A 20491-nucleotide genomic window follows, 5' to 3' on the forward strand; every position below is an offset into this window, starting at 1 on the left:
GTCCTTTGTGATTAGTGATGTCACAGGCACTATTTCATTGATGTCCATGATACAACACACAGCACTCCTGACATAATGGAGTTATTAGCTACGGAGATAACCATATTTCACCACAAATTGTGGTTTGTGTGATGTGTTGCCTGAAGTGCCATCTAGTGAGAATATAAATGTATACTCTGCAACAGAAGTGTTTCCTCTGCAGACCCATTACTCCATCAAAGGACTGTCTTTACACAGTTAACTCTCACAAGCATGTCTCCTTTAAAGATTGCATGTTACCAGTTCAGTCTGTTTATAGCATGTCTTTACCCTCTCCCAGCCACTCCTGAGGTAAGTTCACCTCTGAAAAATCTAGTGCAATTCTTTGCTTCCTACCAAATTCTTGGAAATCCCTATCCATTTCTTGCTCTCTCTTACAGTGACAAGGGTTTTACAGTAATGTTGATTTTAAATATACATATCTTGGATTAGCTATATTGAAGCCATTTTGCCCCTTCCCTTCACAAATCCTTGGCATCCTTCTAACCTGTTCCTGTCAAACAGACAATGTCAGCTCACCTGCTAATTCCTTTCCTGTTTTAGATGTTTACCCTTTAGCGACCTATCCTCACTTCAAAATGCTTGCGGTTAAAAGGCAGGTGATGTGTTTTCTTCCTTTCTTTAATGGCCTGTTTCTTTTTGGTACCCAGTGAAGACTGAATGCTTAGCTTCATGTCATATCCCATTGCTCTCTTAATTTCAATGGCCATTTGGAATACGCATGTGGTCACTGTGGGAAGCTTGACCTGATGGGCCCAGTGTCACTAGAACTAGTGGTAATAAGCCATCTCAAGCTGCTACACAAATTTCTGCATAAAAGGGGATGTCTGATCTATCTTCAGATTTGCTGTTCAAAGAACCAAATCTGTGAATGACAGGGAAGGAGTTGTAGCTCAGAGGTAGAGCATCTATTTTGCATGCATGCAGAAGGTCCCAGATTCAATCTCAAGCATCTGCAGGTAGGGCTGGGAGAGACTCCTGCCTGAAACCTTGGAGAACCACTGCCAGTCAGTGTGGACAACACTGAGCTGGCTGGATCATAGGCAGTTTCCTGTGTTGCATCACTGAGGCAGCTCCATGCAGGAAGTCTCAGAGCAAAACAAAAACCTTGGCTGCTGCACACTATTATCTTGAATGCAGATACCTCCCCTCCAATGGATAAAAGATACAGAAACCAACCTCACTGTTCCCAACCTTTATTAAACAGCCCATTGCCCTTTGCAAACCTCCTTTCTAATGGATCCCATAATTTTCAGTTCTCACTATATTGGTAAGCAAGTAGACGTCGATGACATGTTTTTGCCTGAGAGCCTTCTTCTGCCATAGTGGAGTCAATTTGTTACTTGTGGAAATCAACCTATTCCCTTTGGCAAGGGACTGTTTTCTTTGTCCATGGGCTTGCATCCAGTATTTTATGTTCCCCTTGGTTGCAATTACATTCTTCTCCCAGCCCACTAGTTTCAAGTTCCACTCAGGGTCCAATTTGTATCTGCTGGTTGATTCCTTCTCCTTGTCAGTGTCTTCATTGTGCTTTTATCAGGGATGTTACATATTTCTCCTTGCCACCAATATATGGTATTTCATTCTTATGCAGCATGCTGCTAGAACTCATCAATGTGAGATTCATCATCCTCAGTCTGGAATCCATCATCTGGGTGAGACTCACTGTCCGTCTGAGAATCATCGTCCTCATCTCTCCCCCTATAGACCCTCTTGTTTTGGATAGGGTACATATTCCTCCTGGTATGCACTTCATAGGTGGGATCAGAATCAGAGTCATCATGGTAAGCAAGCTCAGGTGCTGACCGGTACCTAGAAAAGCTATCACGAACACAATGCCCTGATGCTTCCCTAATGGATGCTCTGGTTGAAGGCACACCTGCAAGAAAGGGGGGAACATCTTCCCTTAGCACATCAAAGCTATACACAGGGCCAGAAGGTTGACTTTGGCACCTGCCCCCGCCCCCAGCAGAGAAGTGAAGAGTCTCTGTTTTAACTTGAGCCATGCAGCCTGATCATTCATGGGTTCATATCCAAGAGAGAGCTCCACCCCCAAGAGTTGGTTCCCTAGGCAACTCTGTCTGCCTACTAGACAGGTTGACCCTGTCTGTACGCTGTGCTGTCCTTCAGTAACAAAAGCACAGCCTCATTTTAACACCCAATAAGGCAGAAACAGGTTCAACACCAACTCACATATCAGTAGCTGCAAGGCTATCTTGCTTGCATCTTCATGATTTTAAGCTGACATCCTGACTAGCAAAGCATGTGTGCAAGTAGGGTGTGCAGGTACACACAGCACCCCGTGCACAACTCCCCTGTACACGTGCTGTTGTGCAAGAAGGCTAAGAATGTTCCCTGTATTCCAGAAGCACTTAGTAAGATACAGAGCACATCGCTGACCCTCCGTAACGTGTTGCTAAGTGTTTCTGGAGCACAGTGATGAACATTCTGTACTCTTAGTGCTCTTGCAGAACAGTGTGAGCTCAGGAGGGCAGGGGGAGTTGTGCGAAGGGTGCTGCTGCATGTCCATACACTCTGCTTAATCTTACAGACTTTATTACTGGCTGACATGACAGGCAGCCTAACATTGACTTTAAGGACCCTCCAGAGCTGTTTTGCAACTGGACAGCACTGTGTGACTGCTGGAAGCAGTTTTAAGTCATTCTGCAGCTGCTCCAGCACACTGCATTGTCGGGGCTACCTTTCAGGTTACACAACAGCCCCAGCAGGTCCCTAGTGTTGATGGAGGGCTGCCTGTCATGTCAGCCACTATTGCAGCTTGGCATTGTCTAGAAAATGAGTCTCAAGAAATCTTAGCCAAGAACAGATGAGTCCAGCTGGAATCTGTTTCTTGCCCCCAAATACATCCTGAAAGTGGCACAGTCCCAAGCACATGAGAGCCAACTGCTTGGTTAAAAAATCAACATGCCAGAATGCTTTAGAGCAGGGCTGCTCAACTTCGGCCCTCCTGTAGATGTTGGCCTACAACTCCCATAATCCCTGGCTATTGGCCACTGTGGCTAGAGATTATGGGAGTTGTACTCCAAAAACAGCTGGAGGCTCTAAATTGAGCAGGCTTGCTTTAGAGCATGTGCCACTGGATGATGAGGCTACCTGCTGAGATTTTGGACCCTTGTCAAATGTCAAGGTGTTACCGCCACTCACAGGCATCAGGACAGTGATCATTTGACTTCAGTATGGAGCTCCCTACATACTTAATGGAAAACAAGTCTACGTATTTTTCTTTGACATGTGCCAGAGGGTATACAAGCCATACACTTGCTAATAAGCAAGCTGTGTGAACCCACTCTGTCTCCTTGAGCAGTTCTGATGTGCCCAGTGATCATCACATCTGGCTGCTCAGAGAATGCAGGATATCAAGTGACCTATGATAAAGTCCCCTTAGCCAGAGAAGCTGCTCCCTCCCTGCCCCTGAATCTGTAACACCACCATATACTGTGCTAGGGCTGGACTGCAGCTTCTGTCACCACTTCAGCTGTGCTAGCTAAACCCATTCCCATTTGAAGTTTCTGCTCCTTACCATTAACAACAACAGATTTAAGTTCCCCATCCTCTTCAACTTCCACGCGTTCCTGTCCATCCTCAACAATTCTAGGGAGGAGAGAATAGTGTTCAGTTATGCAGCTAGTGGAGGGGGAAAGCTCCTTTTCAAAGCCCATTTTGATTCCTTAGTGTACTGTGTGATTGCATAGTACAATAGCAACAACCAGTTCCACATATTTAAAAGTAAGCAAAACTTCCAGTTTCGTTTCAACTGTTCAACTTCCAGTCCTCATCTGGACAAAGTAAAAATAACAACCAACTGTGGCAAACTAAAGTTGCTAGTTTCCCTAAGTATTTAGCCTCAACACAGCTATGTAAAGTAGGCTGAAGAGTCCCTTGCCCAAGAGTAACAAGGGTGGCATTATGGCCGGATTAGCGTTCATATCTGGGTTACTCAGCACTCTAGCCACTGCAACATACTGCCCTCCATTTGACTGATCTTATAAACCTCCTCCTGCCTGCCTGACAGACCTTGGATCTGCAACTGGGTGATTAATTAATACATGAGAGTTGTTGAATGGATTTTCTTTATCTACCAAAGTACATTGGGAATACTCTTTTTTTCAAGATAAAATATTCTTATATAAAAGCCAAGTAAACTGCTCATTTTCTGTTCTCCAGATATTTATCATTTATTCCTAAGACAAAATAAGAATCTGCTCAAAAATCCTTTAGTTACGGCAAACTCAAGCAGACCTGTACAGTTGTATCTGTGTTAAACATGTTTACCATTGTTGTTGCTGGTCTTTTGTTGTTTTGTGATTAATGAACACCCATATAATATGTAAAAAGTTGTTCATTCTCCCAAACAACTCTGTGCACTGTTATGTAATTATTAAAAACCCATGTAATCAATGAGTAGTTATTATAGACAAAAAAGGAATTAAAGCAAAGGAACACACACTCTTCCAGTTGCCTCATAGGCAACATTCATAGAACCCATTTAGGGATGATGTGTTTTAAACATTATTGGCCGGGGGGGGCGGGTCGCAATTTGAATTGTGCATGGTAAACAATCGACCTGTCCTTAAGCCACTCCAAATCTGAATAAAGGGCACTGCTGCTCAGGGTGTCCATGACCTCTTGCTCTTCCGGAAAGGAAGTGAAGGAGCATGAGAGAGAGCTCCTGGCCTCACCTAACTAACTCTCTACTGCTTCTACCTTCAGAAGTGCTGTTTTATCATATCAGAGACTTTTAAAAAAGCATATGTAATTATTCTTGGAGGTGTGTGATTGAGTTTAATTATCCAAGTGGGGTCTGTGGGCCTTGGCTCAGATCTTTTAAGTCGCTATCAACACCCCTGCCCACATTCTATAATATAGCTTCTTGTTCTTCAGTATGCCTAGGTTTATCAACTTATTTTTTTAACTGGTCCTGTTCATGTGCTGTTAACAATACCCTGACACACACACACATTAAATGTTGGGCTTTTAAAATTAAAGGCACAGGAACAGAGCAAGAAGTAACAGGCAACCATAAGTAAACCATGAAAGTTGCTTATATTGGTGTAAGGCAAGCTGATTCAATCATGATTCCTGCTGATCTTGGCCACCCCTCATCTCACCTTTTGGTGGTAACTTGTTTGCCATTGATAAAGTTTGTTGAGGAAGAGAAAAAACTGAACCCCTTTCCTGCGTTGGCACAAGCACCGAAGGGCATAGCATCTCCTGAAAAACAAGATGACCAACTCAGACCTTGGGAACCTGGGATGAGAGCCATACAGATCTTTTTAGGTTTCTAATCATAAAAAAGGAGGCTGGAGAGGGACAATAATTGTTTTTAAGAGAGTTCAAAGTGGTTTCAAACAGGCATCACCTCCTATATAATATAGATTGTTTTGTTGTTGATTTGTCTCACTTCAATATTTTTCTGGTTTCTGAAACTATACAGAACTGGCAAAATCTGTTTTCCAGAGGCAAAAATGGGATGAGTGCATAAGACATCAAAAGCAGTAATCGCTCACTCAAACTGCCTGTAACTCTGAAAACACAATAGCCAGTCTACGAGTGATAGTAGAACTAAAGGATCAGGACATACAGCAAAGGAGAAATGGATGAGAAAAAATGCTATTTCGTTGTAATGACCTACAATGAATTAACTAGCATTGGAATGTGTCAGGATTACAAAAAGCTACTGGGACAAATGACTGGAAATGCTAGGCCTACTACAAACCTTTGCAGGGGAGACAAAATGCATGTATGTCTATCTACCTGCCAACCCAAACACCCTTCAGGAGCTTCCAGACAGAAGACAAGTTGAACATGAGCCAGCAATGTGATGCAGCTGCTAGAAAAGCCAGTGTAATCCTAGGCTGCACTAACCTGTTTGCTAACATGGCCACGCCCCCTGCATCTGATGTCAGATGCAGGGTGTGTGGCTAGGGTGCCAGGCAGAGCCCCTGAGCACGGCAGCTCAGGTTCTTTGGAAAAAAACTCCACACAATGGTGGCTCCACCCCGTCTCTGTCCCCCACCCCTTTTCAAACCCAGGCCCTTACCCCTTTGGTAAAATGAACCACCTTTTGATTTTGTAACTGCTGGTCTGTTTAGTGTGTCTAATCCCCAGAACTCCCTATGGTCTAGCTGTTCAGGGCACATTTTGAATTAAAAGGGGGTGGCTCTCTGGAGCTAGGGCTGTTATAGGTAAGTTTAGCCTGGAGAAGAGAAGACTAAGGGGGCTAATGACTAATTGCCATTTTTAAGTATCTGAAGGGCTGTCACATAGAAGGAGGTGCAGACTTGTTCTCTGTTGCTCCTGATTTATAGGGAACGCATTCCATAGCCCTGAGAACAAGTTTCAGGTGGTATAGAAATATGTTAAATAAATAAATAAATACAGAGAAGGCCTGCTCCCGAGTTGCCTCCAGACAAGCTGATGGCATCCGCAGATGGACCTCTCTTGAAGATATTTAATGTGCAGTGGGGATCATGCAGAAGAAGGTGCTCTCCAAGGTAGCCCAGTCCTAAGCCATTTAGGACTTTAGGGAACCTTCTAATCCTTAGTGGGCTTAACAATTACCAAAGAAAGGGTCCCATCCTCCAAAGAAGTCCCTGAAGACATCATGGGCACTGCGGAAGTGGAACATGTATTCAGGGCCACAGCTGGTTCTAGATGCCCCAGGCCTAGCTGGAAAAAAAATTGAAAGGAAAAAATTTCAAAGTCAGACATTCAGGGTATGAGAAACGATGGTGGGTGGGACAGAGTCTGAAAGCTGTCAAAACAAGAATCCCTTGCCTTTTGTCCAGCAAGTTGCCCTGGAACTGTAATAGAAAGATCTGTTTTTAGGGCATTGCTATATATGCATAACCCTTTGAACCTCAGCTAATTAGCTCCCCATGGACATGTGCATGTGCATGTGCCATCCAGCCCAGCCATTAAACAGTTTCAAGTCCTGTTGATTTCAGTGGGAGAAAGTTAACTTAATCTTCCCAATGAAGTCAATGCAGTTTTAAAAAGCTGACTCCATCATGCCCTAAATATGTGTGTTTAGGACACATGCTAAAGTTTAGGGCATGTGACCTAAATATGTGTGTTTGGGGTTGTGGAGAAACAGCCCTCTGTTCCTCCTAACCTTTTTTTTACTGCTGCCACCTAGTGGACTTTTGGAATAGCTGGGTCTACTACAAGAGCCTTTCATCTTTATCAAAAATTACAAAAGCAAAACAAAACCTCTTAGTAGTGTGGAAAGGCTTATAGGTGTGGGGTAGAGAGGAATCAACAAGCTCCTAATTTTTTTATAACAACAAAGTTTACTTTAAGAAAAATGTATTCAATTAAGACATTACTTTTGCAGCAAAAAATACACATTCAAAACAGTTATTAATAGAACAGGTCGGGGTGGGGGGAATAAAAACTGGAAAAACACAATCACTACCTCTATCCTAGTCCCTACTCAGAGTCCTCTGTGCTTTCTTTTCAGCTTCTGGCTCGTCCTGGACAGGACAGGTCTGGGGCTCAATCCAGCCTGGCTCTTCCTTTTCTTCTAGTGATTTCAGCTAAGGCTTCTCTTCTTCTTGCTGGCTGCTCACTCCCTGCACGGATTCACTGGATTCACTCTAGAAGACTTCCAGACTCTCTCTCTTCTTCTGCAACCTCCAGCTCTGACTCTCTTCAGCAGACTTGACTTGACTATGACTTCCAGGACTCTCTCTACTCCCTCTCAAAACTCTCCCAATATATACACTTTCTCTGGCCCAACAGTTTTTTAAGCCATCCAATTAGAACAAACAAAAATTCCCTCCATTTTTCAAAATCTCTTTCCTCCCAAAAAGTCAGCTGTCAAACTATAGAAAAACAACTTTGAAATTTTGACCCTGCCAATCTTTTCCATGCACAGTATCCTATTTACAATAATGAAGTTTTCGGAATATAATACAACTTATAATTCATTCATAATACAAGGGCTATTTACAAAAAGAAGAGGTTAGGGGATATTAATACACTACAATACAGGGGCCTATTTACAGAAACCCAAGAGGTCTTGGCCTCATTCCTCCACAAGGCCACAATGGAGTCAGCTTTTTAAAGCCGTGCTCTGGTGACTCTCTGAAAAAATGTGGTATGAGACACAGCACTGAAGAACCATGAATCCAAAGAGGAAAGGGATCTAGTACTACCCCGTACATAAGTACAGATTTGCCCATGGTTCTCTAAATTCTCATGTGCAACAGGCTAATCCTTCCATTGGAATGATTTGATATTTGTCTCAGGTACTGAAGCTGCAGGCATTTGGAAATATTCACCTATACTTTACACCTAGTATAAACATAAAAAGAATTTATTTTGCAATGCCTGAGGCCAAATCAAAGTGGTAGCTTATAGTCACATTGGGCTGGTTTGGACAACTGTCTCCAACTGTGTGGTTAGGAAGGGGATGCACCAAGAGCATGCCCATCAGGACTACCCCAGGGACATCCTTGTATTGGGAGAGCTGTTTATCTGAATGACCCCTCGATACACACTCCAAATACTGTATCTACTTAAGTATTGGGAGTGCATGAAAAGGGGCCATCAGATGAACAGCCCTCCACGCTGTAAAGGGATATCTGCCAGGATGTCTGTGGAGGATGTCCTGGTGGGTGCACTCTACATGTGTCCCCTTCTAATCACATGGGTGGGGATAGTACTGTCTGAACCGGCCACCTGGGATTGATTGACCAAAGGCCTGCTCTACCTTACCACGGTGTTCTGAATGAGACTCTGTTCTTGTTTTAGGTCAATTTTCTGAAAGCAATCCTGCTCTCCCCACCCCGTAGCAAGCTCTTAGTTACAGGAGTGCTTGTTATGCCACACTCTGGGCTTAATTGTCTCTTTGCCAGTTAGACTCTTTAGTTTTAAACAACATGTGTGTTGCAGTTCTGAGATTCTCAGCTGCCTGGGATGAAGGGGACTTAAGCAGAGGTTACTTAACAGTTTCCCCTCCTGTCATTTTACAACTCAAGATCACCCTGCCCTTACACTGCCTTCTCAGCTGCGGGGACTGGGGAGGCAAAGAGACAGGAAGAATATGGGGATCCTGAATCTCTCCTACCAATAGTGAAAAAACAGTTTGGGGAGGGCAAATATTCAATGGGAAAGGACTGAATATGAAAGGGTTAATCAGGCTCTCTTCACATCCCTTCCTCTACAAGGATGCAACTTGACACAGACTGGTTTGGGGTTTTTTTAAAAAGTGGGAGGAGAGAATCATGAAGTTGCAATTTAATATAATTTAAGTTTTATTGTCTTCTACCATGATTAAGGAGTAGGGATGTGTACGAACCAGTTTGGTGCCTCCTTAGGGAAGCACTGACTGGTTTGGGCGCCGGCAGGCAAATCAGTTTGGCATAGTGGGGAGAGGTTCCCTTAAGAAGCAGGTAAGCAGGTCCTTACCTACGCCAGTGCTACCCCACTGTTTTTCTGGGTGCGGCACTTGCTCTGCCATAGGCTGCACGTGGCTGCAGCGCTGTTCCCTGCAGCCTGAGCGCGGCGTTGGCACACACACATGGCCACTGAGCACGTGTAGCCCCATGTGCATGCCAATGTCGTGCGCAGGCTGCATGGAACAGAGCCGCAGCCATGTACAGCCTTTGGTGGAGTGAGCCCCTCACCCAGAAAAGTGGCGAGGTGGCAGTGGAGCAGGTGAGGACCTGCTTGCCTGCTCCTTCTTTTTTTAAATTGTAAATGTATTGGTTCACAATCACAATCTCCTGGTGCAAAAACAGAGCAGATAAGAAAATGTAATGATAAACACTACTATAAGTACAATGTATCGAATGTATATCAGTACAGTGCCCATAGTATTTGTGATCATAACGTTGATCACTGAGAATTCAGTGAGAAGCTGGTCAGCAACCTTGACACTTCGAGCGCTGAATTTGATATGCCTTCAAATGCTAGCTGGCAGTTTATCCAGCTAAAACATTTATTGTCGCCGCTCTTTGGTCCTAATGAGATTGCAGCTTCTGAAATTCCATCTTCATTATTAGATTTGGAACATTTATTAAATGTACCTAAGCCTGTAACCTCACTCTATCAGAAACTTAAAGACGTTGATAAGATTGATATTGATTATATCCGACAACTTTGGAATAAGGATCTAGGCAATGAAGCGTGCTTTTTTAGATCTTAAAATGCGGCAAATACAGCAGAAATGTTTATTCCGTGTCTATTGGACACCTCAGAGAATGTTTAATAAGGGATGGTTGCAGACTGCTACGTGTTAGAGGTGTAATTTATATGAGTGTACATTACACATATGGTTTGGCCCTGTCCAGTTATTGTACTGTTTTGGTCTGGAATTCATATGGTAGTCAATATGACATTGCAGTTGTCATTGTCCTTTAAGGACATTCATGTTTTGTTGGGGTACATCCCCAGCATCTGGAATTTAGCACTACATCAAGAACTGTGGATTCTTGGTGCTTGCGATGTTGCCAAAAGGAATATAACACAATACTGGAAGGACAAATTTACTCCTGAATTACAGGAGTAAATTACTGGATTACTGATATGTGTTTGCATTTGAACTGGGTTTTTTTCCCCCACCACCAAGGTAAAGAAGAATAATTCTTTTTTATGAGGATTTGTAATGTTTTATTATTTAAAATAATAATAACTGTCTGTACTGAGTTTTAAGTTGTTCTATGTAGAATTTTTAATTTTAAAATACCCATTTATATTTATGTTCTTATTCTTTTGGAGATACATATTACAACCTAGGACTATATAAGTTCTTCCTGACCCCTTGTATTGTTTCTGTTGGTGCTTTGAAACATAAGTCATATCCTTCAAGAAGGTGGGGTTTTAAAAATCCCTTTTTTATCTTCTCATGTGTTGGTTGTATCCTATCATGTTAAGTTGTGTTAAGGGATTTCTCCCCCCCCCCACCGCCCTTAACACAACTTAATATTACCTGTAATAATACATGTATTATTATCATCCTTGATTATGTTTATTTACTGTACTCATAGCAATTCAAAAGTGGTTCCTTCTTAAAGGAACCGCTCCCTGCCCCGCCCACAGCTGCCCAAGCCCGTTCAGGGACATCCCTATTAAGAAGGTTGCCCCTGGAGTGTTGCTTACCTCTTCCCATAAGTCCATCTTTACCATAGCGGTCATAGATGTCCCGTTTGTTCTCTGAAAAGGAGGAAAAATAACAACTCAGTCAGCCCGCGGTCAGAAGAAGCGATTTTTACAGCAGCCTGGCATCTCACCCAGAGTCTTGACCTAAATCAGTGTACCTTGGCTGCAAGTGAAAGCCATTGCCTCTGCATAGGACAAGTACTTCTGCTAGTTTCCGTCCCCAACAAGGGCAGATGTTTTATTTTGTTTATTTGAAAACATTTGCATCCCACCCAAAGAAAGAGAGGTTGAACTCTTACTGTCTGAAAGCACTTCGTAAGCTTCCGCAATCTCCTTGAATCTCTGCTCTGCGTATTGCTTGTTTTCTGGGTTTTTATCTGGATGCCATTTGAGAGCTTTCTTCCTATATCTTCATGGTCCCAGAAAACATAATAAACAATGTGTCGTGTCAGCATCCCCATTACCATTAGGCTGCTAGAGCAATAGCTTCCCGCCACTACACTTCCGTATATCCACCTTCTGCCTGACCCAGGAAAAGCAAACAGTGTTCTCTGTTCCTGAGCAAAAATCTTTATTCTCTCTTTCTTCCACCAACAAAAAGAATATTCTCCTGCACTATTTAGAATAGGAGATAATGTTTTGGAGAATTATCCTACCCACTCTGTTAAATACATTGGAGAATATTCTTCTCACTAATGGAGACAGAGGTGTGCCTGTGACTGTAGGGGGCGTGACCAAGGAACCTGGGAGTCAAGGTGTGCCTTTCTGACTACAAGCATGCCACAATTGGAAAGCAGGTCATAAAGGGCATGCAGAGCCCATTGTCCAGATTACCAGCATTTTATGTCTATGATTATTATTGCGTTGTGATACTGCCCCAATCCAGATGGCTCTAGGCAGTTTACATCCGTATAAAAACAAACAAAAACAATTAAAACAAATAACTGGTTAAAACAAAAGTATTAAGACAATCAAAAACCATTTTAAAACCATCAAAGGCCAGACTAAAAAATGGGGCTTTGGGGCTCTTTTGAAGGTGTTTAAACATGTCAGGCTTCGAATTTCTACAAGGAGCACATTCCACAGTTCAGACTGGCTGTGTGTGAAGAAGGCCCGTCCCTGAGCTGCCACCAGAAGCACAGGCGGCTGAAGACAGGCCTCTCCTGCAGAGGAATAGAGGGATACATTTGTAACAATCCATTCTCATACCGACAATTACTGCTCATATCCCGCACCCACTATTACATGGCTGAAGACTGGATTCCACCTGCTATGTTTTGTTTGTTTTATATTTATTATATTGGTACATTACCCCAAACTTGCGTCTCTGCGTGGTTTTCAACAACATAAAACAGATTAAAACATTAAAATAACCCCAAACCAAAAATTTATTTTAAAAGCTTGGGTGAATAAATGCATCCTTCAAAACTTTTTAAAAAACTGTGAGAGCACGTATGTTGTGCCCTGCTTAGGGCTGGGCACTCCTTGACATGCAGGTGCACGAGAGATATGATGCATCTACCCCACTGCGCGGGGATTTAATTTCTAGAGATTCTGGGGAGGGAGCGGAATCCTGAAGAAAGACAACTCTAGCAATTCATGTAAAGGAAACAAGGGATCCTCAAGAGCAAAAGACAGAGACAGTGATTGACCAGAGATGGATTCCAGACAATAGGAACTGTCCTTGGTAAGCAGGGACAATTGGAGCCTCTTCTCAGGACGTCCTCAGCAACTCTCTCACTACTAGGTGGGAGGAGTGAGGGTCAGCCTACCATCAGGCACAGGGGCGTAACTATAATAGGGCAAGGGGAGACAGTTGTCTGGGGGCCCACTGCCTTGGGGGGCCCCCAGAGGCAAGTCACATGACTGACTCCCCCAGCCGCACACCCACCCGGGCTTCCTTCGATTGTATTCATCCTCCAAAACTGATGTGCGTGTTAAGGCCTGGAGCTACCAGAACAGCATGTCCTTCTCAAGTACCATTAAATGACTTGCATCGTCCACAATTTACAAAACCTTTAAAAAAAATAATGTAGGATGATGTTCTATTGTGGCACATAGGGGTGTGTGTGTGTGTGTGTGTGTGTGTGTGTGTGTGTGTGTGTGTACACACACACAATTTTACTATGCTTTTTGTTACCACTATTCAGCCTCATTTAAGATTACTTTACTTCATGAGCTGAGCTTCAGTGAAGGGGGCCCCCATTTTAAAATCTTGTCTCTGGGCCCACTCCAACCTTGCTACGCCCCTGATCAGGCAGGTGGAGCTGCAATGGATCTTCAGCTGCAAGTTTTGGGGTGCGATTAAAGGGCGGCAAAATATCAAATATATAGTTGTTGAGTCGGTGTCGACTCCTGGCGACCACAGAGCCATGTGGTTTTCTTTCGTAGAATACAGAAGGGATTTACTATTGCCATCTCCCGTGCAGTATGAGATGATGCCTTTCAGCATCTTCACTGCTGCCCAATATAGTCTGGGAAACATATCAGCAGGGATTTCAACCGGCAACGTCTTGCTCCCTAGGCAAGTTACTTCCCCGCTGCGCCATTAGGTGGCTAAGTATGTAGTTATTTGCTATATTTTTACTACAGTGAAGCATACCATTTGATTTTCTGCTTTAGGTGCCAGAACAGCTTGTTTTGCCTCAGGAGTAGGGGAGGGATCTGATAGCAATACAGCTCTTCACAACTCAGCAGAGCTAGATCAGATTCAGTTCTGAGAAGTATATCAGCACATCAATGCCTACAATCCTATAACCCATTTAATGAAAGAGAGATGCTGGACCAAAACATTTTCTTGCACACTCCTAGCAGCAACCCTCTCAGGTGTTTTGTTTTGTTTTGTTTTGTTTTGTTTGTTTAATGCTAATAGAGGGATGGAGCTAAGCATGGCCAAGAGGCACTTACGCTTTTTTGATGTCATCTACAGAAGCACTTCGGGGGAGTCCCAGTGCTTCATAATACTCCACCATGGTGAGTTGATGTCTTCTGTAGAAACCAGTGAGGATGTAAATGCAGTAAAAGCAGTCGGATGTTGGTGTTGTCTCCAGGTGTACAACCAAAGTCTTCAGGTCCTCAACTGAGGCTAGAGGTGGTCATAGCCATTCGCCAGGCTGGGTAACCCCTCGTGGAGTGGCAAAAGGCAGTGGTGTGGACAGTTTATCCTTTGGCACGTGGAAGATTGCATACGTTAGTCAGATATACACTAACATCTCCAAAGAAGATGCAGCTGCAGAGAAAATAGACTTGGGCCTCCCTTGATTATTAATTTTGGTAGCTTTCTTGACCAACCATGCTGTATCTAAGCCATAGGCAACTGATAACGCGCTAAGCTTCTCAGCCTCTAAGTCCTAGCTTTTATTCTTTCTGTATGTGTACTGTAACTTCCATGGCTATTCAAGTCTACTGTTAGGCCAGATTTCCTCTATAGATACTTCCTAACAGGAGAAACAATGAGCCCTCTTCTTCTCTCATGATTAATTACGTTCTTTTGTTTTCTTGGAAATGTAATCAAACTGCTTTGGATCAGCTCTAAGCCACAGGGGTTGTGTATGGTCATTATGACCAGATCCTTGACAGGACCTTTTCCATAAAAAGGGGACTACCTCAGGCTACCTTGGTGTCTTTAGTCTTGCATCCTTGAGTGACTTACTTTTATCAACATCAAACATATCTAACTACAAAGCGGTGACTTTTGAGAGGACAAAAGGGTGTTTTGGATTCAAATATTCATTGGGGAGAGCTGTTACTAGCCACGCTTGTCCTACCCAGCTCCCAGGAGCCTCCCTGTTTGCAGTTGCATCTCCAGGGTTGGAGATTGCACTTTGTATATGCTCAGGAGCTGCACCGCAATCTGAGCTCTCAGTTTATGGTACGTATGGGGACAAGTCACTTAGTTGGTAGTGGGCTAGTTGCCCCTAGATTTGGCTGCAAACAATGCAAATTGGAACAGGGATAAGATGCACCCCCTCTCCCCAGATGGGTAGCCCAGCTAAGTAGACTTGAGTGTTAACTATATTGAGTTCACCTTCAAGGACACCCTGTACTTAGAGGGAACCACCTCTCTCCCCTCCTTTCACAGGAAATGGAGCTAGGGGCCCTGGGTTCTCTGAACCTATCTGCTCAATTATAGCTACACCCCTGGATAGTTCAGCCACTAAAAGGTAGGATGCCTCTGAGTACCAGTTGCAGGGGAGTAACAGCAGGAGAGAGGGCATGCCCTCAGCTCCTGCTGTAGGCTTCCAGTGGCATCTGGTGGGCCACTGTGTGAAACAGGATGCTGGACTAGAGGGGCCTTATGCCTGATCAGGCAGGGCTATTCTTATGTTCTTATGTAGACCAGTTGGATCTTCATGGTGAGAGGCAGTTTGCTACCTGGCAATTCTAGCACACAGACTTAAGCATTGTAAATGAAAGGCTTGGTACACAGGAACATTTTGAAACCAGCAAGGATAACACAGAGTCACAGATACGTGTTTTGGATTATGTTCACACACTAAAGAAAGAAAAACTATATATTACTTCAGCAAATGTATGTTTCTAGAATCTGACTAGGAAAAGAATATAGTTTTTAAATGACCAGGGAGTTCTTCACACAGCAGGCTTTACTGTGAGTTTTCTGTGAAGCTTTACATCAAACTAAAAGCTGTCCCCAAAAACCGACACAAAAAGTGGATTTCTTTACCCTGGATATAAATCGGGCTGCAGTGAAAAACCCGAATTGTGTGTGAAGTGCCCTCTGATAGCTCCCAGGAACTTTGGGGTAAATCTGCCCCATATGTGAATGCACACCCTCCATTCTGGGGGGAACGTGAGCTAATGGGCTTTAAAAGCCCCATGTGAGAAAAACTCCCAGGGGTGCACTTTTGCAGGAGAGAATCAGTGAGTTTAGGAAGGATGAAGGACCCTCTTCCCACCCACCAGTTCTCTGTTGCAGATATGTCCTGACCCCCATTATCTATCTATCTATCTATCTATCTATCTATCTATCTATCTATCTATCTATCTATCATATGTTTATACTGCCTGATATGTATATCTCTAGGCAGTGTACAAAATTTAAAATATTTAAAAGTTCACAGATTAAAATATGACACAATAAAAACAATAGCATAAAATAGTTATTACAACGATTGAAATTATTAAAAGTAATTCTAATTAAAAACTTGCAAGAACAGGATTGTCCTGAGGGACTTCCTGAAAACCAACAGAAAAGTAGATGCTCTTATTTAATCAGGGAGCATATTCCAAAGCCCTTGGGCAGCCAGAGAAAAACCCAGTCCTGGGTTGCCACCAAATGAGCTGGTGGCAACTGTAACTGGACATCTCCAAAAGGTTGTAGCAGGTGGCAGGGTTTATGACAAAGAAGGCGATCTCTTAAATAGCCTGGACCCAAGCCATTAAGGGCTTTATAGGTAATAGCGAGCACTTTATATTTCACCTGGAAACATATCGGTAGCTTTTACAGTTCTTTTAAAACTGGCGTTATGTGGTCCCTTCGTGTTGTCCCAAAAACCAATCTGGTTGCTGCATTCTGTACCACTTGTAGTTTACATACTACGTAGGCAGTCCAACGTAGAGTGCATTACAGTAGTCAAGCCTGAAGATTACCAGCATATGTACCACTGTTTTAAGGTCATTCACTTCTAGAAATGGACGTAGCTGACGTACCAGCTGAAGCTGATAGAAATCGCTCCTGGCCACTGCCTCAACCTGAGAAACTGGGGAGAGCTTTGGGTCCAGGAGCACTCCAAGCTACGTACCTGATCTTTCAGGATGAGTGTAACCCCATCCAGAACAGACAGATCTAAACCATCTCTTGGGTCCTGCCCCCCGCGCCCCAGTCAGTACTTTCACCTTATTTGTATTCAACTTCAGCTTGTTATCCCTCATCTAACCCATTACTGCTTCCAGGCAGGCCTTCTGGGAAGATATGCCATTTCCTGATGAGGTTGACATGGAGAAGTAGATCTGGGTGTCATCAGCATATTGATAACACTCTGCACCAAACCTCCTGATGATATCACCTGGAGGTTTCATATAGATGTTAAAGAGCATTGGAGACAGTATGGAGCCTTGTGGAACTCCACACTTTAGTTCTCACTTAGCAGAACAACAGTCTCCAAGCGACGCCATCTGGAATCTACCAGAGAGGTAGGAATGGAACCACTGTAGAACAGTGCCACTCAGTCCCACCTCCCTCAGGCGGTCCAGATGGATACCATGGTCGATGGTATCAAAAGCTGCAGAGAGATCCAAAAGGATCAGCAGAGTCACACTCCCTCTGTCAATAGCCAGTTGAAGATCATCCATCAAGCTGACCAAGGCAGGCTCAACCCCATAGCCCACATGAAAGCCATTGTGAGACTAGCAAGGGGTTCACAATAACCTGCTGTCTGAAGACCTTAACTCATATTCATTCCTCTCCACATAGCTATTGGAGCAAAGTGTAATGCTTTAAATTAATAGGAAATTTTGTTTTTTACACAGCCAACAAGGCTTCCAGAGCAACTTACATGAAATCAATAAAAACAATAAGACATTCTTAAAATAGCAAATGTGTATTTGGTCTGTAAATAGCCTATTTAAAAAGCTGAAGATTATGGCAATTTATCCTTTAAATGGGATCATGCAGATTGCATGTGCTCTTATATGTTCTGGAGTGAGACACTTTCCCTCCCCACAATAGTCCTGTGTGTTAATGCAGTAAGAGATGTTGTTGCCTTCTGTAAATGCCTTTTTTTCCAAGCAAAGAAGCCATCCCATTGGAAGTTCGAACTCAGTGCACAGGACTTAGGAACCAACAACACATCCTGCCATGAAAAGAGCTGGAGGTATCGGAGAAAGTGGAGTAATTATGGAAAGAGCTGTCCAGCTTCCCACAGCTGGAGACTGAATGTCTTGCAAAGGATGATACAGCTGCCTACCATCTTGGCTAACAGATATCAGTGGCTCGAAACATCTTCCAGAAAAATGTTTAGGGTTTTGCTTTTGCTTTTTAAAAATCCTACCAGTTATAATAATGGTTTTTAGACAATTTTGCAATAATTAATTATGAGCAGGTGATAATGAGAAAAGTTCAGTCTTGAGTTTATGGATAGGCCCAAGAAGTTTCCAGATGGCACAACTACCATGTAAACTAAAATACATAGAACTGTCAGGCCGGATCAGAACCATATGGTCCATCTTTGCCAGTATATATCTCTGCCAAAGTCCAGTATGTCAGGGGAAGTGGAACATACCTTGGGTACACTGAACAAATGCAACCATTAGGCAAATTAAATTCCCTTCTGGTCAGTAATGCAACAACACAGTTGGGTACCTTTCTTTCTTAAGTAGACAAGTTGCTCTAAATCCCCCCTGCTTCATCAAAGATGGCCCCAAGCATACCTTATTGCTCAAGGACAAGCTGTCCTGGCTGCATGGTGGGCACAGTTTTAAGGACTTGCAGGTGTCACTTTACACCTGCACAGGCACAGCTGTTTCCTGATGAGAAGGGAAAGGGAAGGGAGCTCAGCAGCAGCCTACCATCGAATTCCTTTGCTGATTAGCAGAAGCAGCAGCCAATAGGATGCTCAAGCTAATTATGATGTCACCTTTTTGTATTTTTCACTTAGGAGATTACAAACCAATCACATAGTACCCCTGGTAGGGAGAGAAAGAAGAGGAGGCTGTCCTGCCCATGTTGCTCCTCCCATGCTGAATGCATTGATATCCATAATTACTAGAGTTGCAGTGTTTAGTCTATTAATAAATTAATCAATTACAAACATTTTGATGAACTAAAAAGGGTGCCCCCCATTTGACTGGGCAGTAGATTGCTGATTTGTTTATTATTTTTCATACAAGTACTTAGAAACATTGCAAGTTGAAAGTGTCATCTGCCTAGAAGAGGCATTCTCTCCATTGTAAATGAAATGATGCTTGCCTTGACACGCGGTACTGTAATCTAAAAACAAATATGTGTTTATTCTTTAGAAGCATATGCTGATTTTAGTTTAAAAAATATTATTATTTATTACATTTCTCTACTGCCCCATCCAAAGGCACAAGAAATAAAACATTTAAAACAAACGCCATTTAAAACAAACAGATAAAACAATATAAAAAATAAATTTAAAACAGTTCAGCGATTAAAAACCAATTTAAAATACTTAAAAACAATTTTAAAACCTTGGAAAGCCAGGCCAGGCCAGGCCAAACAAGCAAGTCTTTAGGGCACTCTTGAGTGCATTCCACAGGCCAGGAGCAGCTACAAAAAAGGCGCAGTGCCGAGTTGCCACCAGATGTGCTGGTGGTAACTGGAGACGGATTTCTCCAGATGACCTCAACGTGCGATGAGGATAATTCAGAAGAAGGTGCTCTCTAAGGTAACCCGGACCAAAGCTGTTTAAGGCTTTAAAGGTGATAATCAGCACTTTGTACTTTGCCCAGAAACATATTGGCAGCTAATGCAGTTTTTTGAGAACAGGCATAATATGGTCTTTCTGGGTTACCCCAGAGACCAGTCTGGCTACCGCATTTTGAAATATCTGAAGTTTCTGAACTACGTACAAAGGCAGCCCCACGTGGAGCATATTGCAATAGTTGAGCCTGGAGGTTACCAGCTGATGCACCACTGTTTTGGAATCATTCTCTTCAAGGAATGGACGCAGCTGTCAGATCAGCCAAAGTTGCTAGAAAGCACTCCTGACTATAGCCTCCACTTGGGATACTAGGATGAGGCCTGGATCCAAGAGCACTCCCATGCTGCGAACCTGTTCCTTCGGTGGTGTGTGTGTGTGTGTGTGTGTGTGTGTGTGTGTGTGTGTGTGTGTAACTGCATCAAGCACAGGATGATCTAACTCATCCCTCAAATTCTGATCCCCCACAACGAGCACCTCCATCTTGCTTGGATTCAGCTTCAATTTGTTATCCCTCATCCAGCCCATTACTGCCCATAGGCAGGCATTTAGGGAAGTTATGCCATTGCCTGATGAAGCTGACTTGGCGAAGTAGATTTGGGTGTCATCAGCATACTAAATATGCTGGCCTTGGGCCAAAACAAACAAACAAACAATCAGCATACTAATAACACCCTGCACCAAACCTCCTGATGAAACCACTCAGCGGTTTCATGTAGATGTTAAAAAGCACTGGTGACAGAATAGAGCCCTGAAGGACTCCATATAATAGCTTCCATTTCGAAGAGCAACTGTCACCAAGCTCCACCATCTGGAATTTGCCTGAGGGATAGGAGCAGAACCACTGCAAAGCAATGCCTCCTATCTAAAACCAGTTTGAAATGGGTCTAGATAATTGGTTTTCTCCAAAACTGCCTGGAGCT

At 43.3% G+C, this 20491-nt stretch overlaps 1 protein-coding gene across 3 annotated transcripts; it reads right to left on the minus strand.

Moving 5' to 3' along the window:
* Nucleotides 1-1219: 1219 nt before the first annotated feature.
* On the minus strand, nucleotides 1220-18690 carry LOC128339441 (dnaJ homolog subfamily B member 2-like). Of its 3 annotated transcripts, none has more exons than XM_053283371.1 (8): nucleotides 18556-18690; nucleotides 14074-14330; nucleotides 11466-11575; nucleotides 11167-11220; nucleotides 6622-6725; nucleotides 5169-5271; nucleotides 3581-3651; nucleotides 1220-1918 (listed from the first exon to the last, which is right to left on the minus strand). In XM_053283371.1, exons 2-8 carry the CDS (start codon nucleotides 14136-14138, stop codon nucleotides 1562-1564), a joined length of 864 nt encoding a protein of 287 aa, XP_053139346.1. In that variant the 5' UTR covers nucleotides 14139-14330; nucleotides 18556-18690; the 3' UTR covers nucleotides 1220-1561. The 3 variants fall into 3 exon arrangements, with proteins under 3 accessions (XP_053139346.1, XP_053139347.1, XP_053139348.1); XM_053283372.1 differs by having other exon boundaries at nucleotides 6622-6729; XM_053283373.1 differs by lacking the exon at nucleotides 5169-5271 and having other exon boundaries at nucleotides 6622-6729.
* Between the last annotated feature and the right edge of the window lie 1801 nt (nucleotides 18691-20491).

This window comes from Hemicordylus capensis, chromosome 1, assembly GCF_027244095.1.
Source record: "Hemicordylus capensis ecotype Gifberg chromosome 1, rHemCap1.1.pri, whole genome shotgun sequence".
Lineage (NCBI taxonomy): Eukaryota > Metazoa > Chordata > Lepidosauria > Squamata > Cordylidae > Hemicordylus > Hemicordylus capensis.